Below are 26,603 nucleotides of genomic sequence, written 5' to 3'. Positions count from 1 at the left end.
TTTGGCGACATCGCGGTGAACGCACATTGGAAGCTGGTATTCGTCATCGCCATACTGGCGTAACACCCGGCGTGATGGTATGGGGTGCCACTCGTTACACGTCTCGCTCACCTCTTGTTCGCACTGACGGCACTTTGAACAATGGACGTTACATTTCAGATGTGTTACGACCCGTGGCTCTACCCTTCATTCGATCCCTGCGAAACCCTACATTTCAGCAGGATAATCCACGAGCGCATGTTGCAGGTCCTGTACGGGCCTTTCTGGACACAGAAAATGTTCAAATGCTGCCCTGGCCAGCACATTCTCCAGATCTCTCACCAATTGAAAACGTCTGGTCAATGGTGGCCGAGCGACTGGATCGTCAAAATACGCCAATCACTACTCTTGATGAACTGTGGTATCGTGTTGAAGCTGCATGGGCAGCTGTACCTGTACACGCCATCCAAGCTCTGTTTGATTCAATGCCCAGGCATATCAAGGCCGTTATAACAGCAAGAGGTGGTTATTCTGGGTGCTGATTTCTCAGGATCTATACACCCAAATTGCGTGAAAATGTAATCACATGTCAGTTCTAGTATAATATATTTGCCCAATGAATATCCGTTTATCATCCACATTTCTTCTTGGTTTAGCAATTTTAATGGCCAGTAGTGTAGGGTCGAATACTCACCGCGCCAACGCCCTCCATGGCGTAGATGGTGGTGGTGAGGAAGACCGGTAGGGCAGTGACTGAGGAGGGCACCAGGCGGCGGTCCTCCAGCGGAGGGAGGTCGACGAACATGTAGTACAGGGTGACCGCGAAGCCAGTCACGATGCACAGGTTGGCCAGCATCGAGAAGGGCACCAGGGTCTCGAGGTGCCGCAGCTGGCCCTTCGCAAGCAACAGAGGCGCCAGCATCACCGTGTAGATCCGGATGTCGAAGCGCGTCGCCTCAGACGTCGAGTGGTAGTCTCCGATCTGTACAATTACACACATGCACACTGAAAACGGCGTACGGTACCGGGAACCGAACCTGGAAGCTTTGCCTTTCCCGGGCTAGTTCTCTACCGACTTAGCTACGCATTTCCCGTCAGGACCTTTCTTCCTGCTTCCAGACTTACTTTGTGGGAATTACACAAGAAAGGATACTGTAGAGAAGAGACTTAGCCACAGCCTAGAGGAGAGTTTCCACAATGAACTTTCTCTCTGTAAACGTGTAACATAACAATACAATTTCTTGTGTCTCATATCTCTGGTATTATACACTGCTTGACAAAACTCTTGAAGCACCCAGGAAGGGGCAGTGATATGAAATGGAACATCATGGGTTGAGATGGTATGTGGTGTTATTTCAGTGATTACAATATCGAGGCAACTTTGCAAAGAATTTGGCAGTATGAGTCGCCTGATCAGTATGTCGTGTGGGAATGGTGAGGTGGTAGAGAGCTGGTTGGGGGGCTAAAACGTACTGGAACCACAAAACGAGGTATATTTTAGCAACAGTTTATTAAATAAGAATCAAAACCTTTTGCAATTAGAAAAATACGCTAACAATAAAATTATAGGAAACGAAAAATTCTGGAGTTCAAAAACTTGTAGTGATCAAAGCGTAACAAGTCAAAAAAGAAGGAAAGAAGTTGGTCATGTCTGAAGAAGACTGACGCACTGAGTGTTCCATATAAACTTAATTGTCTGTATAGGCAGTCATCCATTCTGTGAACAGAGACTCTCGACGACTTTTGCTAGTTATCTACATTGATACAGGCAAGATATCGGCCCCAGGGACCCAAAGACTTTCGATAAAGTTTTTCGCATGATATAGTTACAAATTCTCAATTTTCTGATTTTTCCCCTTTACTTTTACTGTGATATCTTACATCTTGCCAAATTTCATTATTCTACGTCATCGGGAAGTACTCTACACGTTTGAATTCACGAGTATCGAAGTATATAACATAAATAGCCTTATCTTATTGTCCTACCAAGAGAGTACATACCTTAGTACGCGAAATAAATTTCAAATTGATACGTATGATTGATTCCTAAGTAAAAGGGGTCTTGACAGGTGGAAGGACAGACAGATATCTGATAACAAATAACAGAAGAAATACACTATGTGATCAAAAGCATCGGGACACCTGCCTGAAAATGACTTACAAGTTCGTGGAGCCTTCCATCGATAATGCTGAAGTTCAGTGGAGGGTTGGCCCACCCTCAACAGGCATACGTTCAGTCAGCCGCTGGAAGGTTTCTTGGGGAATGGCAGCCTATTCTTCACGGAGTGCTACACTCAGTAGAGGTATTGACGACGGTCGGTGAGGCCTAACACACCAAGCGAGGCGTCGTTTGGCATTTACCGGCATGATGTGTGGTTTATGAGCAGCCGCTCGACCATGAAATCCAAGTTTTCTCGCCTTCCGCCTAACTGTCATAGTACTTGAAGTGGATCCTAATGCAGTTTAGAATTCCTGTGTGATGGTCTGGATAGATGTCTGCCTATTACACATTACGACCCTCTTCAACTATCGGCGGCCTCTGTCAGTCAACAGACGAGGTTGGCCGTACGCTTTTGAGCTGTACGTGTCTCTTCACGTTTCCACTTCACTACCACATCGGAAACAGCGGACCTAGGGATGTTTGGGAGCGTGTAAATCTCACGTACAGACGTATGACAAAAGTGACACCCAATCACCTGTCCACGTTCGAAGTCCGTGAGATCCGCGGAACGCCCCATTGTGCTCTCTCATGATCTTATGACTACTGAGGTCGCTGATATGGAGAAGCTGGCAGTAGGTGGTGGCACAATGCTCCTAAAATGGAAAACGTATGTTTCTGGGCGTGTCCGGATACTTTTGATCACATAATGTATTTTTTTAGTGAGATTTAACTGCAAATTAACAATTTTTGGATATCTTCCTTTTTGTTGTGCTGTGAAACTTTTCTTCTTGACGTATTTCGTGATACCAGCTTAACGAGAAGTAACCTGTAGGCTTTGATGACTCAACTAGGGAGTATCGAATTATCTAACAAATGGCCATATCTTGATAGCTTTGACATAAAAGCTTCACATTTCTGGACTGTCAAGAAACTGTAATCTTACAATTTGACATAAATTTCGACTTGATATGTCTTCCCATTGCTGAGGAAAACGGTTCTTAACAGTCAGACAGAGAGACAGGCAACAAAATGATACTATAAGAATTTCGTTTTCACTGATCGAAGTACAGAACTCAGAAAACGCCTTAGCACAAAATGAAAAGTGTCTCCCCCAGTCGCAATACGAATGAGTTTTAAATCAAGCTCAATTAAACCACAATCACTCAAGAGCGGCTGTTAAATACGAGTAGTTTGATAAATTTAGCAAATTCTAAATCGACTTAGGGCTCAGTTAAAGGTATGTTTCATTGGTAAGCCAAGAAATCTTAAGTTACAAATAGGTATGGTGCAACACAATTCAATAGTGGTAACAAGTTAATGGTGCAAGGCAAATCCAAAATTATTCTTAGCAACTTCACTAATGGCTTATCTCAAAGAAGTGAGTAGTAGCAGTAAGAAGGCCAACAGTCCCAGATTAGGAACTTAAATACTAAAACTAAAAGTGTAGCCAGAACAAATTCTTAAACTTCTCTTACAAGAAATTTTAATAGTTCCGCAAAATGTAGACATATACTAAATTAACGACCAGCAGCCATGTAAGCAAAATTCACAATCGGTGAAGAAGTCTTATGTGTTCTGTCCTGACGTAAGCTGTCGCCACCACACCAATCGGCAGAGATCGGAAGCAGGCGCTGGATCGAGCGCGCCTATCGCGAGAGAGGCCAGAGACACACCTACAAGCTACAGGCCGCAACGCCTTCTCGGCAGCCTGTATTTCGGCCGCCGCCGCTGACTGGAGGGTCTGACTGACTCATTCTTTCGGTTTGGCGTCTGTCAGTTCACTCACTGAGCGGGCTCAGGTCACATCTCATGTTAGTACATAGCGACTAGTTTAGTGCTTATATCGGGACTATCAGTGAGACTACAGTTTTTAATAGCAAGATTACCGATATTGCCTGCAAAAGGACTATTAAGGATGAGATACTACCATGAACATGGACTCTATTCAAGTTAAGTAGGAGCTTCATATAAATAAAGAACCGTATTAATCCACATGTGCCTTTGTATTGTAGAAAGAGGATACTGCCTACCCATAACAACATCCTTTCCCCTGCTTCGTTGCGGTAGAAGACTCTACACTGTCGACGAGGATTCTACGATTTCCCCAAAAATATAGTGAAAAATAAAGTAAGTCACAACTAACTATACAGGGTGTTACAAATAGGTACGGCCAAACTTTCAGGAAACATTCCTCACACACCAATTAAGAAAAGATGTTATATGGACATGTGTCCGGAAACGCTTAATTTCCATGTTAGAGCTCATTTCAGTTACGTCAGTATGTACTAAACTTCCTCGATTCACCCACAGTTGGCCCAATTGAAGGAAGGTAATGTTGACTTCGATGCTTGTGTTGACATGCAACTCATTGCTCTACAGTACTAGCATCAAGCACATCAGTAAGTAGCATTAACAGGTTAGTGTTCATCACGAACGTGGTTATGCAGTCAATGTAATGTTTACAAAAGCGGAGTTGGCAGATGCCCATTTCATGTATGGATTAGCACGGGGCAATAGCCGTGGCGCGGTACGTTTGTATCGAGACAGATTTCCAGAACGAAGGGTCCCGACAGGAAGACGTTCGAAGCAATTGATCGGCGTCTTAGGGAGCACGGAACATTCCAGCCTATGACTCGCGACTGGGGAACACCTAGAACGACGAGGACACCTACAATGGACGAGGCAGTTCTTCGTGCAGTTGACGATAACCCTAATGTCATCGTCAGAGACGTTGCTGCTGTACAAGGTAACGTTGACCACGTCACTGTATGGAGAGTGCTACGGGAGAACCAGTTGTTTCCGTACCACGTACAGCGTGTGCAGGCACTATCAGCAGCTGATTGGCATCTACGGGTACACTTCTGCGAATGGTTCATCCAACAACGTGTCAATCCTCATTTCAGTGCAAATGTTCTCTTTACGGATGAGGCTTCATTCTAACGTGATAAAATTGTAAATTTTCATAATCAACGTGTGTGGGCTGACGAGAATCCGCACGCAATTGTGCAATCACGTCATCAACACAGATTTTCTGTGAACGTTTGGGCAGGCATTGTTGGTGATGTCTTGATTGGGCCCCATGTTCTTCCACCTACGCTCAATGGAGCACGTTATCATGATTTAATACGGGATAATCTACCTGTGCTGCTAGAGCATGTGCCTTTACAAGTACGACACAACATGTGGTTCATGCACGATGGAGCTCCTGCACATTTCAGTCGACGTGTTCGTACGCTTCTCAACAACAGATTCGGTGACCGATGGATTGGTAGAGGCGGACCAATTCCACGGCCTCCACTCTCTCTTGACCTCAACCCTCTTGACTTTCATTTATGGGGCCATTTGAAAGCTCTTCTCTACGCAACCCCGGTACCAAATGTAGAGACTCTTCGTGCTCGTATTGTAAACGGCTGTTATACAATACGCCATTCTCTAGGGTTGCATCATCGCATCAGGGATTCCATGTGACGGAGGGTGGATGCATGTATCCTCGCTAACGGAGGACATTTTGAACATTTCCTGTAATAAAGTGTTTGAAGTCACGCTGGTACGTTCTGTTGCTGTGTGTTTCCATTCCATGATTAATGTGATTTGAAGAGAAGTAATAAAATGAGCTCTAACATGCAAAGTAAGCGTTTCCGGACACATGTCCACATAACATATTTTCTTTCTTTGTGTTTGAGGAATGTTTCCTGAAAGTTTGGCAGTACCTTTTTGTAACACCCTGTGTAACATGTTCCTGGGGCACAATGGCCAAGCGAAATAGTAGCCTGCAGTTATAGTAAAGGACGCCATAGGCGGCGTTTCTTAGACATACATGCAGTTTTAAAGACGCTTTCCAAACAAGCCACTAATGAACTGAATAGTTAGACAAACGCTAAACCAAAGGAACAGCAGACAACGGCAGTAGACACTCAAACAGGCATTGGGGAAGACTCATTGAGCAGCATGACAAAATAAACAGTTAATCAAAATTGAAAATGAATGGGAAGTAGTATGGATTTAACAAACCCAGATGGCCAGTTGTCGTATCGAAATACACTCCTGGAAATTGAAATAAGAACACCGTGAATTCATTGTCCCAGGAAGGGGAAACTTTATTGACACATTCCTGGGGTCAGATACATCACATGATCACACTGACAGAACCACAGGCACATAGACACAGGCAACAGAGCATGCACAATGTCGGCACTAGTACAGTGTATATCCACCTTTCGCAGCAATGCAGGCTGCTATTCTCCCATGGAGACGATCGTAGAGATGCTGGATGTAGTCCTGTGGAACGGCTTGCCATGCCATTTCCACCTGGCGCCTCAGTTGGACCAGCGTTCGTGCCGGACGTGCAGACCGCGTGAGACGACGCTTCATCCAGTCCCAAACATGCTCAATGGGGGACAGATCCGGAGATCTTGCTGGCCAGGGTAGTTGACTTACACCTTCTAGAGCACGTTGGGTGGCACGGGATACATGCGGACGCGCATTGTCCTGTTGGAACAGCAAGTTCCCTTGCCGGTCTAGGAATGGTAGAACGATGGGTTCGATGACGGTTTGGATGTACCGTGCGCTATTCAGTGTCCCCTCGACGATCACCAGTGGTGTACGGCCAGTGTACGAGATCGCTCCCCACACCATGATGCCGGGTGTTGGCCCTGTGTGCCTCGGTCGTATGCAGTCCTGATTGTGGCGCTCACCTGCACGGCGCCAAACACGCATACGACCATCATTGGCACCAAGGCAGAAGCGACTCTCATCGCTGAAGACGACACGTCTCCATTCGTCCCTCCATTCACGCCTGTCGCGACACCACTGGAGGCGGGCTGCACGATGTTGGGGCGTGAGCGGAGGACGGCCTAACGGTGTGCGGGACCGTAGCCCAGCTTCATGGAGTCGGTTGCGAATGGTCCTCGCCGATACCCCAGGAGCAACAGTGTCCCTAATTTGCTGGGAAGTGGCGGTGCGGTCCCCTACGGCACTGCGTAGGATCCTACGGTCTTGGCGTGCATCCGTGCGTCGCTGCGGTCCGGTCCCAGGTCGACGGGCACGTGCACCTTCCGCCGACCACTGGCGACAACATCGATGTACTGTGGAGACCTCACGCCCCACGTGTTGAGCAATTCGGCGGTACGTCCACCCGGCCTCCCGCATGCCCACTATACGCCCTCGCTCAAAGTCCGTCAACTGCACATACGGTTCACGTCCACGCTGTCGCGGCATGCTACCAGTGTTAAAGACTGCGATGGAGCTCCGTATGCCACGGCAAACTGGCTGACACTGACGGCGGCGGTGCACAAATGCTGCGCAGCTAGCGCCATTCGACGGCCAACACCGCGGTTCCTGGTGTGTCCGCTGTGCCGTGCGTGTGATCATTGCTTGTACAGCCCTCTCGCAGTGTCCGGAGCAAGTATGGTGGGTCTGACACACCGGTGTCAATGTGTTCTTTTTTCCATTTCCAGGAGTGTAGATCTCTTTTTACGGACGTACTGCAAGATACATTGATCCACCAGAACTTCATGACCATCTCCCTAATAGCTGGTATATCCACAGTTGGTGCGGATAACAGCGGTGACGTATCCTAGCATGGAAGCAGCGAGACCTTGCTAGGTCTCTGGAGGGAATTGGCACCACATCTGCAAACACACACAAGTCACCTAATTCCTGTAAATTCTGGGGAGGGAGGCGATGAGCTCTGACATCACGATCAATCATATCTCAGATGTGTTCGATCGGGTCCAGATCTGGCGAGTGGGAGGACGAGCACATCAATTGGAACTCGCCACGAAGATCCTCGAATCTCTTCATCACACTCCTGGCCTTGTAACATGGTACATTATCTTGCTGAAAAATGCCACTGCCCTCAGGAAACATGATCGTCATGAATCGGTGTACGTAGTCTGCAACCAGTGTACGATACTCCATGGTCGTCAGGGTGCCTTGCACGAGCGCCACTGGACCCATGGGTGCCCATGTGAATATTCCCCAGAGCACAGTGGAGCAGCCACCAGCTTGTGTCCATCCCGCAGTGCAGGTGTCAAGGAGCTGTTCCCTTAAGGACGACGGAGTCGCTCCCTCCCATCGGCGTGATGAAGAAGGTATCGGGATTCAACAGACCATGCAGCGTTATGACACTGCACTAACGTCCAGTGCCGATAGCCACGTGCCCCTTTCAGTCGTAGTTGGCTATGTCATGGTGTTAACATTGGCCCATGAATTGCTCGTCGGCTGCGGAGGCCCATCATTAAGACCGTTCGATGCACTGTGTGTTCTGACACACTTGTGGTCTGCCAAGCATTAGAGGCTGATGTTAGTTCCGCCACAGTTCATCGCCTGGCCTCTTTTACCAGCCTGCCCAGCCTAAGACGATCAACGTCTGTAAAGAGGAGGGGGGTGGGGGGGAGGAAGTGGCCGCCCAACCTCGTGGTTTTGCCTTAGTTCTGACTAGTGTTGAAGACATTCACCACAGCACACATCCCACGCACTACAGCTAGTGCACTTTCCGAAGTGCTCGTGCCGAGCGTCCGACCCATCACAATCTGCCCTCGATCAAACACAGACAAAACGCGCGCCTTCCCCATTCTTCGCACAGACACTGCGCTCGCTGATACTACATGCACCGTGTGTGTGTCTGACTAGCAGTCATTCCTGGCCAATACACGCACGTATCGCCTTGACGTGTTTATACCGATAACAGGTCGATGGTCATAATGTCCTGGCTCATCAGTGTATCATTGGTGACTGTACAGTGAGATCCCTGACAACAAAGCATTAAGCACGTATAGAATTGAGGCGCCAAAGAAACTGGTATAGGAATGCGTTTTCAAATACATAGATATGTAAATAGACAGAATAAAGCACTGCGATCGGCAACGCCTATATGCGACAACAAGTGCCTGGCGCAGTTGACAGATCGGTTATCGCTGCCACGATGGTAGGTTATCAAGACTGGAGTGAGTTTGAACGTGGTGTTATAGTCGGTGCACGAGCGATGGGACAGAGCAACTTGGAAATAGAGATGAAGTGGGGATTTTCCGGTACAATCGTTTCACTAGTGTACCGTGAAAATCGGGGATCCCCTTAAACTCAGATCTCCCACCGCACTGCGGCCGGAAAAAGATCCTACAAGAACGGGACCAACGACGACTGAAGAGAATCGTTAAACGTGATAGAAGTGCTACCCTTCCGCAAATTGCTCCAGATTTCAATGTTGGGCCATCAAAGTCAGCGTGCGAACCATTCAACCAAAAATCATCTATACCGGCTTTCGGAGCCAAAGGCCCACTCGTGTACCCTTGATGACTGCACGACACAAAGCTTTACACCTCGCCTGGCCCGTCAACACCGACATTGGACTGTTGATGAATGGAAACATGTTGCCTGGTCAGTCAAGTCTCGTTTAAAATTGTATCGAGCGGATGGACGTGTACGGGTATGGAGACAACCTCATGAATCCATGTACGCAACATGTCAGCAGAGGACTGCTCAAACCGTCGGAGGCTCTGTAATGGTGTGGGGCATGTTTAGTTGGAATGATATAGGATCCCTGATACGTGTAGATACGACTCTGATAGGTGATACGTACTTGCGTCCATTCATGTCCATTGTGCCTTCCAGAATTACTACAGAGTTGCTGCAGGAACACTCTTCTGAGTTTAGACACTTCCGCTGGCCACCAGACTGCCCAGACATGAACATTATTGAGCACATGTGTAATGCCTTGCAACGTGCTGTTCAGAAGAGATCTCCACCCCCTCGTACTCTCACGGATTTATGGACAGCCCTGCAGGATTCATGATGCCAGTTCCCTAGAGCATGGACAGTCGAGTCCATGCCACGTCATGTTGCGGCACTTCTGCGTGCTCGCGATGGCCCTACGCGATATTTGGCAGGTGTACCAGTTTCTTCGGCTCTTTAGTGTAGAATTAAACACTACTCAGTTTTAGAAGCAATGCGTAAAGTAAATTTAACAATCACTGAAAGTTCTACCAAAACATATTGAATAAACGCTATTTTCACAAAACGCAATGAAACCTGGTAGTCAACGAAGGTAGGATTCGGTTACGATTGTGGACGGGGCCGTAATCAGTTACTACTGGTTCGCTTTTGCAATTATACACATTTATTTTAAAACGATAATTCCAAACTCAGCAATAAGTAAAGGTATCACACGTTATTTTTTTAATGAAAGAATAAACAATTGTGTGATTAGTAGTGCTTTCAGTGCGTTACAATTTACCAAATGAGCATAAAATACAGACACAGCAAATAATGTTTTAAAAACAAGCTAATGTGATCCCAATTAGAATCTTACGGCAAGTAACCACAATCACAGCTGAATGCCTTTAACGCCAAGAACTGCAATTATAAAAAAAATTAACAAAGACACTGCAAAGCAGCAATGCAATAGTAAAGGTTAATTTAAAAAGACAGGCAACTGACCCCCAAACAGGTGAGATAAAATGATGGTAAACTTGGTAGCATAAGCATTTAAACCTGCTGTAACGCCAAGAATGGCAATTATATAAAAATTTTAGAAACATACAATAAAACAGCAAATACAATAATAAAACACAAGGGCCAGTCACAGACGGTGGACCAGGAATCGACCTCTGAGTAGGTCCCGCAAAAAAACACTTTCGCGTGCGATAAGATAGGCAGCCAAGAGTTGCATTCACTTCGCAAGACGACAACTCAGACTAGTGGCAGTCTAACGAGTGACTAATGATAATCTTGCTAAGGCTACCTGACGTACCATAAACCAAATACAAAGATGTAAAAATAATCCAAAGCCGGAACAGCAGTCTGGACTCTGTCCGCAGAATACTGTGGTCACAGCGCCCAGAACGAGAAAGCAATCACTACCAACAGAGTAGAAGAATTACCAACCAACCTACAATCAAGAAAGCTGTCAAAGCTAAACGCCTCACAATGGACAGCAGCGGCAAGGCGAGGAAACGTACACTGCCGTTACATACACTAACCCCCAGGACAGGTAACCGGGGCGTTAGAGACCACGAAGCAGGAAAAATACCACTGGTTGAACTTAACAATAGTTAATAATAATAGTAACAAACTGAATGTAATAAATAGTAATTAGAAGTCCAGGAAAGCTAAACATATCCGCCTTCGCAAAGCACTCCACTCTCTGCTCTTCACCTCGGCAACACTACTACGAGCAGCAACACGAACCCAACTGGAGAATTGCAAGATCTCACAATGATGGAAGTTACTCTACTTGAATGCAAATGCACTCAACTTAAAGCTTGCAGGATCCGGTTTTGCGACGAGGTCGTGCACCCTAGTGACCTCAGCCCTCCCATCCGGCAGTCCATGCGTGCCGCCAGCGGTCCCGGCGTGTTCTGGCACTGCGCATACCTGTCTCCTCCTGAGTCTCCAAAAGAAATGCACGCAGACACGACCCGGAAGAACAACAACCTTGCCCCAAAGATAGGGCCACAGTTACTACATAGCGATAACCGCCGCTGGTGCCACTAGCGGACAGGCAACGCTTGCGAAACCAACTGGCGCGTCAACACGAGAAGAAGGCAAACAACCTCAACCATGTCAGCTTAACGATAAGGTCTGGCCTACAACAGCACCAACGCGAGCCGCAGCACAGCTGACGCAATACACTAGATAACATGTGAAGCAAGCAACTTATAGGTAATCTAAATGGTAGGTGCCTAACAAAATACAGAATACCTAAAAAACACTGGCAAACATGAGACAAAAGAACAGCACAGGTAATCTGCAAACAATATGACAGAAAGCGCGTTGTATGCAAATCGCAAGCCAGCCGCTCTTCTCAGTAACGTAGTGAATGGATCAGAAGTAGCCACAGTCGATATCAAAACACGAAAGAAGACCTTTGTGTCACAACACCCGACCGGAGTAATGACGTAAATATCAAATAGACATGGGAAACAGGATGCTGCAACAGACCACAAATGTTAGGCGACAGCCATGTTCAAAGTAGGCGTTGTGGCGCCGCTAACACTGCCATGGTGAGGCTGCCGCCTTCCAGCAATGTTCGACCAACGTGGAGCGCCCACACGCCCCCAGTCAACACGCACCTCCAACTGCCACTGCTGCGGGCTGGTCCGCCCTACAGCCAGCTGAGAACGGGCTTGTCTCCCGTCCACTGCTATTGAATCGTGCACTTTTGCTGCGAAGACCCATTGGTCTCCCAGCAACGGGCCAGACGCATGACTACAGTAGAGACTATCATTACTAGTCCTAAAGCCATTATTTCTTCTCCTGAGAGACGCTTGCCCACAGTTGTTGTAATCGTTCGTTGATATCCTGGACTGGGACGGAGCTGACTTCTGACTTTCTACTGGCCGTAGATCTTGGGATCCTTCTAGCCACACGATTACCACAACATTACTCAAATAGTTCATAGAGACACGTGCTACGTGTGGAGGAGCATTGTGCTATTGAAAAATGGCACCACGAAACTGTTGCATGAGAGGTGACACATCACGGCACGGGATTTTTGGTATTGCTGTGCCGTCACCCTTCTGCCAGTTACTACTAGCTGTGACCTGAAGACATATCGCTGGCTCTCCACACTATGACGACAAGAGTAACGCTGCTGTGTCTCTCGACGTTGGAATGATGCGGCGTACTCCCGAGGATGGTCTACGGGGTATATCTACATCGATACTCTACAAATCATATTTAAGTGTCTGGCAGAGGGTTCATCGAACCACCTTCACAATTCTCTATTATTCCAATCTCGTATAGCGCGCGGAGAGAACTAACACCTATGTCTTTCAGTACGAACTCTGATTTCCCTTATTTTACAATGGTGATCGTTTCTCCCTATGTAGATCGGCGTCAACAAAATATTTCGCATTCGGAGGAGAATGTTAGTGATTGTAATTTCGTGAGAAGATTGTTCCGTGGCGAAAAACGCCTTTTTTTTAATGACGTCCTTCCCAAATCCTGTACTACTTCAGTGACACTCTCTCCCCTACTTCCCGATAATACAAAACGAGCTGCCCTTCTTTGAACTTCTTCTATGTACTCCGGAAATCCTATCTGGTAACTATCCCACCCCGCGTAGCAGTATTCTAAAAGAGGACGGACAAGCGTAGTGTAAGCAGCCTCCATAGTAGATCTGTTACATTTTCTAAAGTTTCCTATCAATAAAACGTAGTCTTTGGTTAGCCTTCCCCACAACATTTTCTACGTGTTCCTAACAACTTAAGTGTTCGTAATTGTAATACCTAGGTATTTAGTTGAAACTGCGGCTTTAGATTAGACTGATTTTGGTGTAACCGAAGTTAAACTAATTCCTTTTAGCACTCACGTGGATGACCTCACACTTTTCTTTATTTGTGGTCAATTGCCAATTTTAGCAACATACAGATATCTTTTCTAAATCGTTTTGCAATTTGTTGAGATCTTCTCATGACTTTACTAGTCGACAAACGACGTTATCTGCAAACAATCTAAGACGGCTGCTCCGATTGTCTCCCAAATCGTTTTTGTAGATAAGGAACAGCAAAGGGCCTATAACACCACCTTGGGGAACGCCAGAAATTGAAGCGCCGAAATTAGTAGCTACAAAACAAATAAAATCATAAGGACGCCTATAGGCGTTTCATTTTCCACAATACTCCCATTTGGTTGAGATGTGGTCAACCAGAACCTTGACTATGTGTATGGCCACCATCACGTTCCCGTGTAGTCAAACACTGAGCCACTGTCGTATCCAAACGCCCCACAAACCTAGATATTTCACGAGTTGACCAGCCGACGAAACAGAGTCCCAAAATGAGATCTGTGAGCTGACTTAGACATGGGAAACTTGGAGCGTTTGCCTTTCTCGAGCCAGTACCGTACTGGCGAAAGCAAAGTTGTGAGGCTGTGTCGTGAGTCGTGCTTGGGTAGTTCAGTGCATAGATCACTTTCCCGCGTAAGACAGAAGTCTCCTGTTCGAGTCTCCGTCCGGCACACAGCTGTAAATCTGCCAGCAAGTTTAAAATCAGCGCACAATCCGCTGCAGAGTGAAAATTCATTCTGGAAACAATGTCTAGGGTTGTGACTAAGTCATGTCTCCACCTTATCACTTTTCAAGTAGTGCAGGAGAATCGCCGTGAAGTTTGGAAACCAGAACTACAAGTACTGTCAAAGGCAAGGCTGTGATGGCAGGTCGCGATTTGTGCTCGGATATCTCAGTTGGTGAAGCATTTTGTAGTGAGAGGAAAAGATGCCGGATTCGAGTCCTTTACTGGCACACACAGTTTCATTCTGCCACAAAGTTTCAAATCTGTGCACAAACCACAGCATAGCTAAAATTAGTTTTGGAAATACATATACACAATACATATACACTTTTCCCTAAAATCTACGGTGGCTGTCGACTATGATACCTAAATCACCGTAGAGCACTTGAATTGTAGCAGTTGCTTCGCCAAATAGATGAGTACAAAATATTAAGAAAGGTATTTGGCAAGGTCCGTTAGGAGTCTTTTTAGTGTGAAAAGCAGTGCAAATCTCTTACTCGCACTAGAAACTATTGGCGAGGAAGTGGCTCAGTTCGCCTGACAGCCGTGTCCCATCGACGAACGAGCCAGGAACATACGGGAAAAATGTACTGGTAGAGTAAATACTCTCCGCCTCTCACCGCTACGGCGGCTCGGAGAGTACATCCGGCAAACACATCCCATTCCCAAGGTTGGATTTTCTCGCAGACGATCGAGTGTTGGCAAGCAGATACTCACCTGCTTGAGTGTGGCAGCGATGAAGATGGTGAAGATGGTGATGCCGCTGTAGTACGTGGCCACCAGCCCAGCGTTCACGAACCACCTGCAAAAGCAACGCAGCCGCTCTCACTAACCAACTGCCACTGTGCATTGTCACCCACCGCAAAGCAAATCACAGCTTACTGAATCAGACACTGCACTTACATACGTACTACAGGGTGGGACAAGTAATAGTGGCCCGGAGTACAGATTTCCAGGATAGTAAGAAACACAGCAAAGGAAAGAAAATACAGTGCTAACATAACTATAGCAGATGTTTGAAGTTACCACCATTCATATCTTGCCACTTTTACACCCTGGTCAACGAGTCGCTGAAGGCGGATAGATGCTGTACTGCTGGAATTTTTGCAACTTCAGCCTAAACGTTCTGCTGCAGTTCTTGAAGACTACCAGTGTTGTTGCGATACACCTTGGACTTGAGGGCTGCCCACACAAAGTGACATATCAGGTGACAAGTGTGACCACCCAGGACAGCGACCAGACTGACCTAACAACTCTGTCAGGCTTGAAGATTATGTAAATGTACTCCAAGGTTCGGCCGGCTGTATGGGCAGTTGCTCCATCCTGCTGTAAGTAACTGTAGGTCTTTTCCTCCTCCGTTAATGCTGCCACAAGTGGTTTCAAAATGATGGATATGCAACGCTCCGAACCCCCGGGTCACTTTTATTTCCTCCAGTCAGTATATCACGCCTCTTCTTTTTAAGTAGGGGATGTACGATGTCTGGCTAAAACATAACCGAACTTCTGTTTTAGCAGACAAAGAGCGTGGGCCTCTAGGTCAATATGGGAGTCACTGACATCTCCACTCTCCATTTCCTATTCACCTACCATTGCTAAGTCTGAGTTCAAAATGGTTCAAATGGCTCTGAGGACTACGGGAGTTAACTGCTGCCGGCCGCGGTGGCCGTGCGGTTCTGGCGCTGCAGTCCGGAACCGCGGGACTGCTACGGTCGCAGGTTCGAATCCTGCCTCGGGCATAAGTGTGTGTGATGTCCTTAGGTTGGTTAGGTTTAAGTAGTTCTAAGCTCTAGGGGACTTATGACCTAAGCTGTTGAGTCCCATAGTGCTCAGAGCCATTTGAACCATTTTGAACTTAACTGCTGAGGTCATCAGTCCGCTAGAACTTAGAACTACTTAAACCTAACTAACCTAAGGACATCACACACATTCATGCCCGAGGCAGGATTCAAACCTGCGACCGCAGCAGCAGCGCGGTTCCGGACTGAAGCGCCTAGAACAGCTCGGCTACAGCGCTCAGTCTGGGTATGGCCTTCGTTTCTGTCATACCGTGTATCTGCAGCCCGTAGAAATAAAGTTGTTGTGTTGAAGGGGCAACGGATGAATGTGAAATTTTAGTGAAACTCGGAATATCCACCACACGGGCCCATTCTCTGTTGAAACAAGTCTACTGTGATGAGTTTCTTTCACACAATCAAACTTTAGAGTGGTTAAAGCGATTCAAAGTGGGACGAGAAGAGATTAAAGTTGATTCACGGGTAGGGAGACCATCAACATCAACAATGGACGAAAACATTGAAAAATCATGGTTTGTTGAATTGGAAGAGGGGACCAAACACCGATGTCATCGGTCCCATTGGATTAGGGAAGGATGGGGAAGGAAGTCGGCCGTGCCCTTTCAAAGAAACCATTCCGGCATTTACCTGAAGCGATTTAGAGAGATCACGGAAAACCTACATCAGGCTAGCCGGAAGCGGGATTGGACCGTCGTCCTCCCAAATGCGAGTCCAGTGTGCTAATCACTGCGCCACCTCACTCGGTAAACATTGAAAAAGCGGAGTTTCAACTAGAAAAGACTGTAGGCTATATATTCGCGTGGTTTTCGATATTGTGAGAATCGACTGAGAACCGTTTTCACATGAGGAAAGTTTATTCAAAGATAGTCTGAGCGAACCTGATGCCTGAACAAAACGACTCCAAATGAACAGTTGTGCTGGCACTGTGAAAACCGTCAAACAGTATCTTAAATTTTTTGAGAAAGTAATAAGATGTGATGAATCCTGATTTACCAATATGATCGGGGAAATAAGTGCCGATCAGTTCACAGGAAAAGCCCCAGTTTAACGAAACGGAAGAAGATTCGAATGTCAAAATCAAAATTCAAATCAATTCGATTGTGTTTTTTGACATATGTGGAAATGAAAACGGCAGAAAATCGAACTATAAATGAGGAGTATCATCTTGATGTCGTATCTATGCTCCGTGAACGAGTAAGAGGAGAGGGATCAGTGTTATGGAAAAACAACGGTCTGAGACCGTTAAAGCCGTGAAAAATAAGGCTACAGAGATCGTGAAGATGCTTTCAAAAGACAGCTTCCAACTCTGCTTTTAAAAGGGGAAAATTCGATTGAGCGGTGTTAGGACCATAGAGGGGAGTATTTTGAAAGGGATAGTGTAAATGGAGAAGTGAAAATAAAGACTGATATATTCCTAAATCGTTTACTTTTCAGCCAAACCTCGTGTTATAATTAACAGCAAAACTGACGTAAGTGAAGGTATTCTACAATACATTGGTGTGCAAAACGTATGATGTGTCACTGTCGAGTTACATAGCTCGACGAAACCTGGACCACACACAAAAAGAACTGCTAGAGAATACCACGCATTAAGACGAACAGGAATGACACTTTTATTCAAAGAGAGTAATCGCACTGAAGTCACCACGATTTATGACGATCCTCTGAATATTATATCGTCTCAACATCTGCAACTAGCTGTTTGCCTTTCCATTTAGAAATTTTCAGGGGCACACGCAGTGACACAGAGAGAACATTTAAATAATAATAGTAAAATGTTAAAACTCTAGCTCCCTGTTCTCATATTTCATCTTTGTTGTTACCTTGACTAGGGTTCTGTTCCTTTCCTACTACAAATAAAAGCGAGTGCCTTTGATTTGTTAAAGAACAGCAATATTAAGAAAGAATAATACCGTGAGTATTGTTTGTTTTGCTTGTTGGAAGTGTGGTTCAAAGTAAACAGTATTGACACCTCTGTGAGTTAGCTATTTCGTTCCACAGTAGTCAGAGACCATGTTCATTACTACAATTTCACTGGAATAACAGTAAACTAAATTTAGTTAATGTAAAACTGGAAAAACAAAGATTCTAGCTAAAACCATATAAATCTTACACATTTATGTTTCATGCTGTTAATCAGAGTGTTTTCTGTTGCCTTAATTTGTTGTTTATTTATTCATTCAAGTAGCTTCCTAATTATTTAAGATAGAAAAATTCAGTGAAATTAATTGTAAAATTGTGGGACAACGCAATTCTTGCTAGATAAAAAGCTGTCAATGGTCAACCATTTCGACAACAGTAATTTACTTTTCATTCAAAATTAATAATTTTGATTTTCATAACGAAACAGTTAACAACGTTCTCTCACTGGTATTTGTGCCGCATTGTACTGATTACCTGAGAGTAAACCTTCTTTTGGCACATCTTTGCTAAATAAACACGTAATTTTTACTGATCTGCTTATTGACTTTTTAACGACAGGTACTGTTTAATAGGACTGACTGCTGTTTAATTTTACAAATTAGTTCATTTGATGTTTCTGGGTGTTATTCTGCATATTGTGGTACCTCTTTCTCCATATCGTCTTTACCGTGTATGACTGGTCTGTTTGCATACTTTATTCAAAAGTTAAGTAAGCAGAGAGAACAGAAAGTTATTTGTAAGAATAACTTATCGCATACTTTTCCCCACTAATGAGTTATTCGCATCGGAAATCATTGCATTAAATTTTTCTGATACAATTAGCTCATGCTGTCACGGTCAATGTAGTCGCATAGCCGTCCCCACAAGGAGAAAGCATACACCATATCTCATTATACAACACATATGACACTGCATTAAAAGCGCACATTACACATATCCACACTCAGTAGATACATTTATAGCGCCGCTCTCATGCACCGTGTGGGTAAGAGCCGTTCTGTGCACAGAAAACCCTTTCAGATTAGGTGGGCAAGCAGCGCCACGTTATCTCCCTGACAGTAATAACAAACGACTCTTTCTTTTTTTCTGTCAATCTACATTGTATTGTATAAGCTTCACCCTCCTACCAGTCGCTCTGCAGTCCTTTCTCACGGACGAGGCAAGCAAAGAGAGAAGTCGGAGGAAGGTTTCCGTTACAATAGCTACAAAGACCAGCATTATACCAGCGTCAGGTTCCAATCTACCGAGAAAAAATTGGTACGGTTTAAGTAGAAACCGAAAAGGTCACGCGGGCGCTAGGGCTACCTACAAGGATAGGGTATTATCGTCGGTAGGTCTAAATGTGACTATAAAGCCATAGAGCAGACTAAGCATCACATCATACAAGAGTGTTCCTAAAGAACATGGAGTGCTACTGTAGATGCTAGAATAAAGCTGTTAACTGGATATCTACTAGCGATATACACTGAAGCGCTAAAGAAACTGGTATACGCAAGCGTATTCAAATACAGAGATATGTAAACAGGCAGAATACCGCGCTGCAGTGGGGAAAGCATGTATAAGGCAACAAGTGTCCGGCACAGTTGTTAGATCGGTTGCTGCTTCTACAGTGGCAGGTTATCGAGATTTGAATGAGTTTGAACGTGGCGTTATAGTCGGCGCACGAACGATGGGACGCAGCATCTCCGAGGCAGCGATGAAGTGGGGACTTTCCCGTACGACCATTTCACTGGTGTACCGTGAATATCAGGAATCCGGTAAAACATCAAATTTCCGACATCGCTGCGCCCGGGAAAAGGTCCTGCAAGAACGGCAACAACGACGACTGTAGACAATAGTTAAACGTGACAGAAGTGCTACCCATCCGCAAATTGGTGCAGATTTCAATGCTTGGCTATCAACGTCAGTGAGCGAACCGTTCAACGAAACATCATCGATATGGGCTTTCGGATAGTGATAGAACGTTATTTTGAAAATCAGAGATCCATCATCCTGTCTTAGAGAGCGTAACGCCGGCACTCTAATCTGAGCAACTATCCCCATCAGGCCTCCATTCTCCACCTGGTAGGACGCTTTCGGCGTCATTATTTAGTCTGCGTCTGTCTAGGAACGGGTAGCCGACGTTCGGTTCGGTCTCTTCAAAAATTTCAACGAGTGAGGGTAACGTTAATGACAGCGCTGAAAAGCGCAGTCGAAGATGTGCCGTTCAGCTTGGCCCGAACCAAAGGTCACTGCAAATAATTTCTACGACGGAGTAGAAATTGTTCACGAACAAAGAGCAACTGGTGCAGAGAGGTAAACCCGCAGATGCGGAAGGTCGTCTCAGGTATACAGTTATTATCTATGACTTGACTGAACAAAGAACAGGTATACGTCAACAAACCAGCAACCATCGACCAGCTCGAAAACAATATGCGGGCCAGAATTAGTGAGTAACAGCTAACAATTCTTCGCAGGCGTATGTACTATGAAGAGCCGCCCTTTACCATTCACAGCCTCACAAAAGACACAATTTTTCAAACGTAGTGTTTTCACATTTTCCAAGAGTGTGCTTCGCATTTTTTTTCTTTTTTCTTTTTCCTCTCCTGTGCCAACCTTTTCATCTCAGGATAGCACTTGCAACGTACGTCCTCAGGTATTTGCTTGACGTATTCCAATCTCTGTCTTCCTCTACAGTTTTTGCCCTCTACATCTCCCTCTAGTACATCTCCCTGATGTCTAAACAGATGCCCTATCACCCTGTCACTTCTTCTTGGCAGTGTCTTCATATATTTCTTTTCTCTCCGATTCTGAGTAGAACCTCCTAATTCTTTACCTCATCAGTCCACCTAATCTTCAACATTTCGCTGTAGCGCCACATCTCAAATGCTTGGATTATCTTCTGTTCCGGTTTTCCCACAGTCCACGTTTCGTTACCGTACAATGCTGTGCTCCAAACGTATATTGTCAGAAATTTCTTCCTTAAGTTAAGGTCTATGTTTGATTACTAATAGAATTCTATCACCCAGCAATGCCTTCTTTGCCAGTGCTAGTCTGCTTTTGATGTCCTCTTTGCTTCATCCGTCATTGGATATTTTGCTGCCTAGGTAGCAGAATTCCTTAACTTCGCCTACTTCGTGACCACCATCAACCATCATGTTAAGTCTCTCACTGTTCTCATTTGTGCTATTTCTCATTACTTTCGTCTTTCTTCAATTTACTCTCAATCCATATTCTATACTCATCAGACTGTTCATTCAATTCAGTAGATCACGTAACACTTCCATACTTTCACTCAGAATAGCAATGTCATCAGTGAATCGTATCACTGATATCCTTTCACCTTGAATTATAATTCCACTCCTGAACCTTTCTTTTATTTCCATCATTGCTTCTTGAATGTACAGACTACATCATCGTCTTGCACCCTTCTTAATCCGAGCACTTTGTTCTTGGATGTCCAGCCTTATTATTCCCTCTTTACCCTTGTACACGTTGTATATAACCCGTCTCTCCCTATAACTTACCCCAATTTTTCTCAGAATTTCGTACATCTTGCACCATTTAACATTGTCGAACGCTTTTTCCAGGTCGACAAATCCTATGAAAGTGTCTTTATTTTTCTTTAATCTTGCTTCCATTATCAACTGCAACGTGAGAAGTGCCTCTCTGGTGCATTTACCTTTCCTGAAGCCATACCATGGACAGGAATAATTAAATGCATTTGCTAACAAAAATTTTATGCACTGTTCAAATCTATGCACGACTTCTGCACTTGCAGAGCTTAGTTTACTGTCAATAATAATAGGAGTATCTATTCCGTGTCTGAGATCACAGTGTGAAAGACAGACCTGCCACAAATCTTCTGGCTAGACTCACCTGGCTACTGGAGCGATCGGCCGCAGGCGGTGCGGTCCTGACGTGAAGGCGGCAGCAGCCGTGGAAGGGTAGTCCAGAGAAGGGAGCTTCAGCCGCCGGCACAGCCGCTGTGAGCTCTCCACCTGCACAGCACCAGCCACAGTAGTCAAGCCGAGGCACACGAAGCAGCGTGGCTGACTGAGGCGCATACACAGTGTGGGTGAAACTAAGACTGGCATGGAAAAAGAAAATACCCGGTAGGCTACCCAACTCACACCACTCGCTTTAGGGTTCGATGATGTAAGTTGGGTTGCCTATCTTACGTGCATCAGATATTTTCGTCTTCTGGGGCAGTTTTCTCTTCCCACATTATACATAGGGCGTACATTAATAACCGAAAAACTGCAGGGACGGATTCCTGATTGTAAAAATTTGTCCTATGAACATTAGTCAGACAGTGGACACTGTGCATGCAACGACAACATATCATCCCAGAACACAGTTCAGAGCTGCATCGCATCCACTTCACAAGAGATTTTCAAAGTGGCCTCCATGCGATGCATGCACATCGATGATGCCAGTTCAGGTAAAGGTTGCTTCGTCGGTAAAGAGGACTGATGGCAAAACTCCCATAATTGTGATGGTCTGGAGCAAAAACCACCGACAAAATCTTTCCCATAGAGGGAAATCTGCTGGTGATAATCCTTGCACTCTTTACAGGTGATACGGATGGTAGTGGTTGTCGTGTGGGATACACATAATCGTACTTTGGCCTAAACCAAGTTGGCTGGACACTTGCCTGGGGCTTGTACTTGTGTTCGTCTCAATATCCTGTAGAATCTGTTCCTCCAAATCTGGTACACGCACAGTCCGCCACCTCCCTGCACGTTCATCTGTCTGAAAGGACCCGTGATCACACAAAATGCCCAGAAATGTCTTGTAGTGTTGCATGATGTGGTTGGTGTCTCTGAGAGTACTTGGTTTGGTATAGCTGTTCTGCCCCTCGACCGTTTCTACCTGCTTGGTGGTATACAAACACCATGTCGGCTTGTTCCCGATATGAAAACCGGACCATTCTACTACTTACAGTACGCTTCATCTATCACACACCCTACAACACGCAAGAAACACACGGCACGTGATCAGAGGAACTGTCATTCGACAGTGCCATCTACTGTGGTAACGATGCATTTCCGGACACATATTCGTAGGACCAATTTTCCTTCATTTCCAATCAGAAATCAATCGCTGCATTTTGTCGATTTTATAATGTTCACCCTGTATAGAGGATTGTCAGAAATCCTAGACCATTTTCTACAAAATAAAGGATTTATCTACAAAATATGCATGTATGTTTACTTGTCAGTATATATATATATATATATAGACATTTTCAGCATACTTCAGAGTAGCCTCCGTGTGTTTTGCAACATTGGACTCATTGAGAACAGCAGATCTGAATACATTATGAAGCATATCTCGAGAAATAGCCGACGCTGCATCTCGGAGTTGAGCTCTTAGATTCTGTACATCTCTTACTCTTGTTTCCTACACGATAATGTTTATGTACGCCACAGAGAAAAAAAATCTGAGAGTGTCAAATAAGATGAACGCGAAGGGTAAAGTCTTGCTCAACCTCTGCCAGACCATCTGCTGGCGAGTCTTCGATTTAGGAGCCATTCTTGAGCAGAATTATGGCCTGCTCCAATCTCTGTCACCAATGGCTTCTTGTTGAAGTGCGGTTGCAGGAACTGCTCCAGCATATCATGGTAAACGTTTCCTGTGATTGGCTCTTCTGAAAAACTGAAAACTCCATAAATCTTAGTCTTTATGAAACCAAGTCACACAATTACTGTTGGTCTGTGTCTTTCTCATTCAGTGCTATCGTGATTTGTCTTATTACCAAGTATGCGGCAGTTACATTTGTAAACTTTTCCTCATGTGTCGAACGTGGCCTCGTCAGTAAACAAAATGTGATGCACGAGGTGATCGTTGTGTGCAGTTCCTGTCACGTCGTGACATACAGCTTGGCGAGTTGAGTAATCTTCAGGGTCAAATTTGCAAAGCACTTGAAAGTGATAAGCTTCCTGCTTTAGCGTATAGTGGGACACTTCCAGAATCGTTGATTTTGTCACGTCAATCTCCTTGTATAAATGACGAATTGATGCATTCTGACTTTTCTCGGTTGCTTCTCTGATCCACTGAACAGTCTCTTGTGGGATAGGAGGAATGTGATTCATAGGCGACGTTTACATTTCTTTGCCACTTATTGACAATTAACTGAATGTTTGCTCTTGTTGGTGCTTGCTTGTGAAATTTCCGACTGAGTGTCTGCCGCATCTCCGTATAAGATAAACCGGAAAATCGAGCACTAGCAACACCCACGCGTTCTTGTCCCGAAGGCATTCTTCTTGAAATCCTGAAAAAATAGGCCCACGTTATCACAGAAAGGGATTATAATTGGCTCTGAGCAATATGGGACTTAACTTCTGAGGTCATCAGTCCCCTAGACCTTAGAACTACTTAAACCTAACTAACCTAAGGACATCGCAAACATCCATGCCCGAGGCAGGTTTCGAACCTGCGACCGTAGTGGTCGCGCGGTTCCAGACTGTAGCGCCCAGAACCGCTCGGCCACCCCGGCCGGCTGGTTTGTAATTATTTATTATGGAAATAAACAAGGAGGTTAAACAAAAAATGTTATTAATAGAAGAATGAGATGTGGTGAAATGTTCTGACAAGATAGGTAGATGTAGGGGGAGGGACAAAGGAAAACAATAAAGAGCTTAAGAAGAGATGTCAAAATGTCAAATGAGGGACAAACGTAATAGCTACTGGCATTACAGAACGGGGAAATCACTTCAATACAGTGCTAACAGAAGAGAGAACCATGTGTAAAGACATAGAACTGCAGTTTCGTGGGAAACATACACCCTATAACTACAGCAGAAGTTGGAAGACCTGTGCAAGAAACGGAAAATAAAACTGGCCCAGAAAGGAAAACCACACATCTTAAGATAGGCAACCCCACCCAAGCATCTGCATGAGGAGTCGGCCCACACTTCAGTAATTCTGTTGTTACGTTTCCTGCTCGGGGGGACCTGTTGCACCGTCTCCTCGCGGCTACTCACCAGAATGTGGACGCAGTGTGTGCAGATGTAGCCCACCAGGGCGGTGCCCACGAGGCCCACCGCAAGCCCCGCGCTCCGGAAGGCCATAGGCATCGCCAGGATGCCCGAACCGAGACTGCACTTTAGTAGGTGCATCAGCGCGCCCATGTCCCTAGCAAACAAAGGGTATCATTAACATATGTGGTTTCACAAACACCTTATGAAATATAAAATACACTTGCCCCTAGCTGTTTGAGGCGCATAAATGTGGCAAATAACTTCCAAAACTTTTACTCTGGATATTTACCTTTGAAATACGTAGCCCTGGAGACCAACACTGTGGTGTGCGTACTGTAAGACCTTCGGTACACACACCATCAGATTATCTGACTTCTCGCTCTAACAAAGTAGGCGAGTGTCAGCAATATGTCTTGTGGTCTTATCGTGACGTGTTTATCTTCTGCCGTTAGGTCAGACGATAGAAATGCCACTTGCACGCTTAGACTACCAGATTCACGGTGACCAACATTAAACAGAACTTGATTAATTTTCACACACAGTTATTAAAATAATAACAAGCATAAACATTACATAACTTGATTCTGGATGCTATTTACAATTGACAATCTGAAGTTCCTTTGGTCTTGGTACGTTAATCTTATTCTCACATATCTCTGATACTTTACAAAAGTGTCTATTCATTTATCTTCATGGCTATGTAGAGGAATATGATAATCTTATTAGGCGCAGACTGAAACTTGGCTATAGACTGGTACAGACTAATGCAGACTTGTACAGACTGGTGCAGACAAATGCAGACTAATGCAGACTGACTAATCAGAGGTCTGTACACTCGTTATAATACCTCGCGCGTTCATGTATCACTGCGCGAGTGTGATCCGTAAGGAGAAAAGGTTCTACGTTAGCAGCAATCTCATTGGCTGCGTTACATATTATTTTGCGGATCGGCGGAGGCAGAATTTGGTCCGTCTCTAAGGCAGCGCCATCTCGTAGTGTGGAGACCGATGAGCGCTGCGCCTGCGCTGTTGTGCTTAGCGGTGCGCGCCCTAGTGGGAAAGTTGTGTACTCGCCGACTACGCGGAACTATGTACACAACAAACACCTACACAAGTGTGCCACAAACCTACATACAGTTGACTCATCGATCCACAATCCAACTTAATGGGTGATTCTTATTAACGTTTTAAAACCTCCAGAGCAACGTAAATGACCCTGAGACAAATAATTTAATATAAGAGACAAGAGGACGTAAATGTCCGGAAGTACTCAAAATGTTGATGAGACACACTGAACATGTGACGTCGCCAGATGACGTACCTCGTCGCAAACGCAGTGATTGAGCCGACTGGTCTGTCGCACCTGACTGGCCCAACCACAGTCAGTGGTGCTCCGGGCCTACGTGAGGGACTTCAGCGCGTGGGGCTCGGGAATCAATCCATGCTTCTGGTAGGCGGAATTTTTTTTTTCACTCCGTTGGACAGTTACGTGTTCACATTGAGATATGATGTATTATTTTATTTAACTATCTCGCGCTCTCCACCGCATTATTGCGAACTACAATTGCGTCAAAGGCAAATGGGTATAAGTTTCCGAATAGGGTCGTTACCAGTGAAGACCCTACGTTTACTTTACTAATTAATGTCTATAAACAAAAACCGAAGGGACACTAGAAAAAACATGAAATGGGTACAGCCATTACCTAGTTACAGCGAGGAAAATAATTTTGTAATTTCTATTTTTACAACAGATCACATTAACAAAAGGTGTT

General features: G+C 45.2%; 1 protein-coding gene across 1 annotated transcript in view; it reads right to left on the bottom strand.

Annotated features, from left to right (window-relative positions):
- LOC126253335 (proton-coupled amino acid transporter-like protein CG1139) overlaps window positions 1-26,603 on the bottom strand; it is a 145,739-nt gene that overhangs the window by 15,683 nt on the left and 103,453 nt on the right. The window contains exons 4-7 of the mRNA XM_049954599.1: window positions 24,836-24,986; window positions 21,726-21,847; window positions 14,869-14,953; window positions 674-961 (exon numbers count right to left, since the gene is read on the bottom strand). Coding sequence (XP_049810556.1) covers window positions 674-961; window positions 14,869-14,953; window positions 21,726-21,847; window positions 24,836-24,986 — 646 coding nt within the window. The remainder of the gene's footprint in view (window positions 1-673; window positions 962-14,868; window positions 14,954-21,725; window positions 21,848-24,835; window positions 24,987-26,603) is intronic.

This window comes from Schistocerca nitens, chromosome 4 (assembly GCF_023898315.1).
Source record: "Schistocerca nitens isolate TAMUIC-IGC-003100 chromosome 4, iqSchNite1.1, whole genome shotgun sequence".
Classification (NCBI taxonomy): domain Eukaryota; kingdom Metazoa; phylum Arthropoda; class Insecta; order Orthoptera; family Acrididae; genus Schistocerca; species Schistocerca nitens.
The sequence above is the reverse complement of the archived record's forward strand: the minus strand, read 5'-3'. Positions and strand labels throughout refer to the sequence as shown.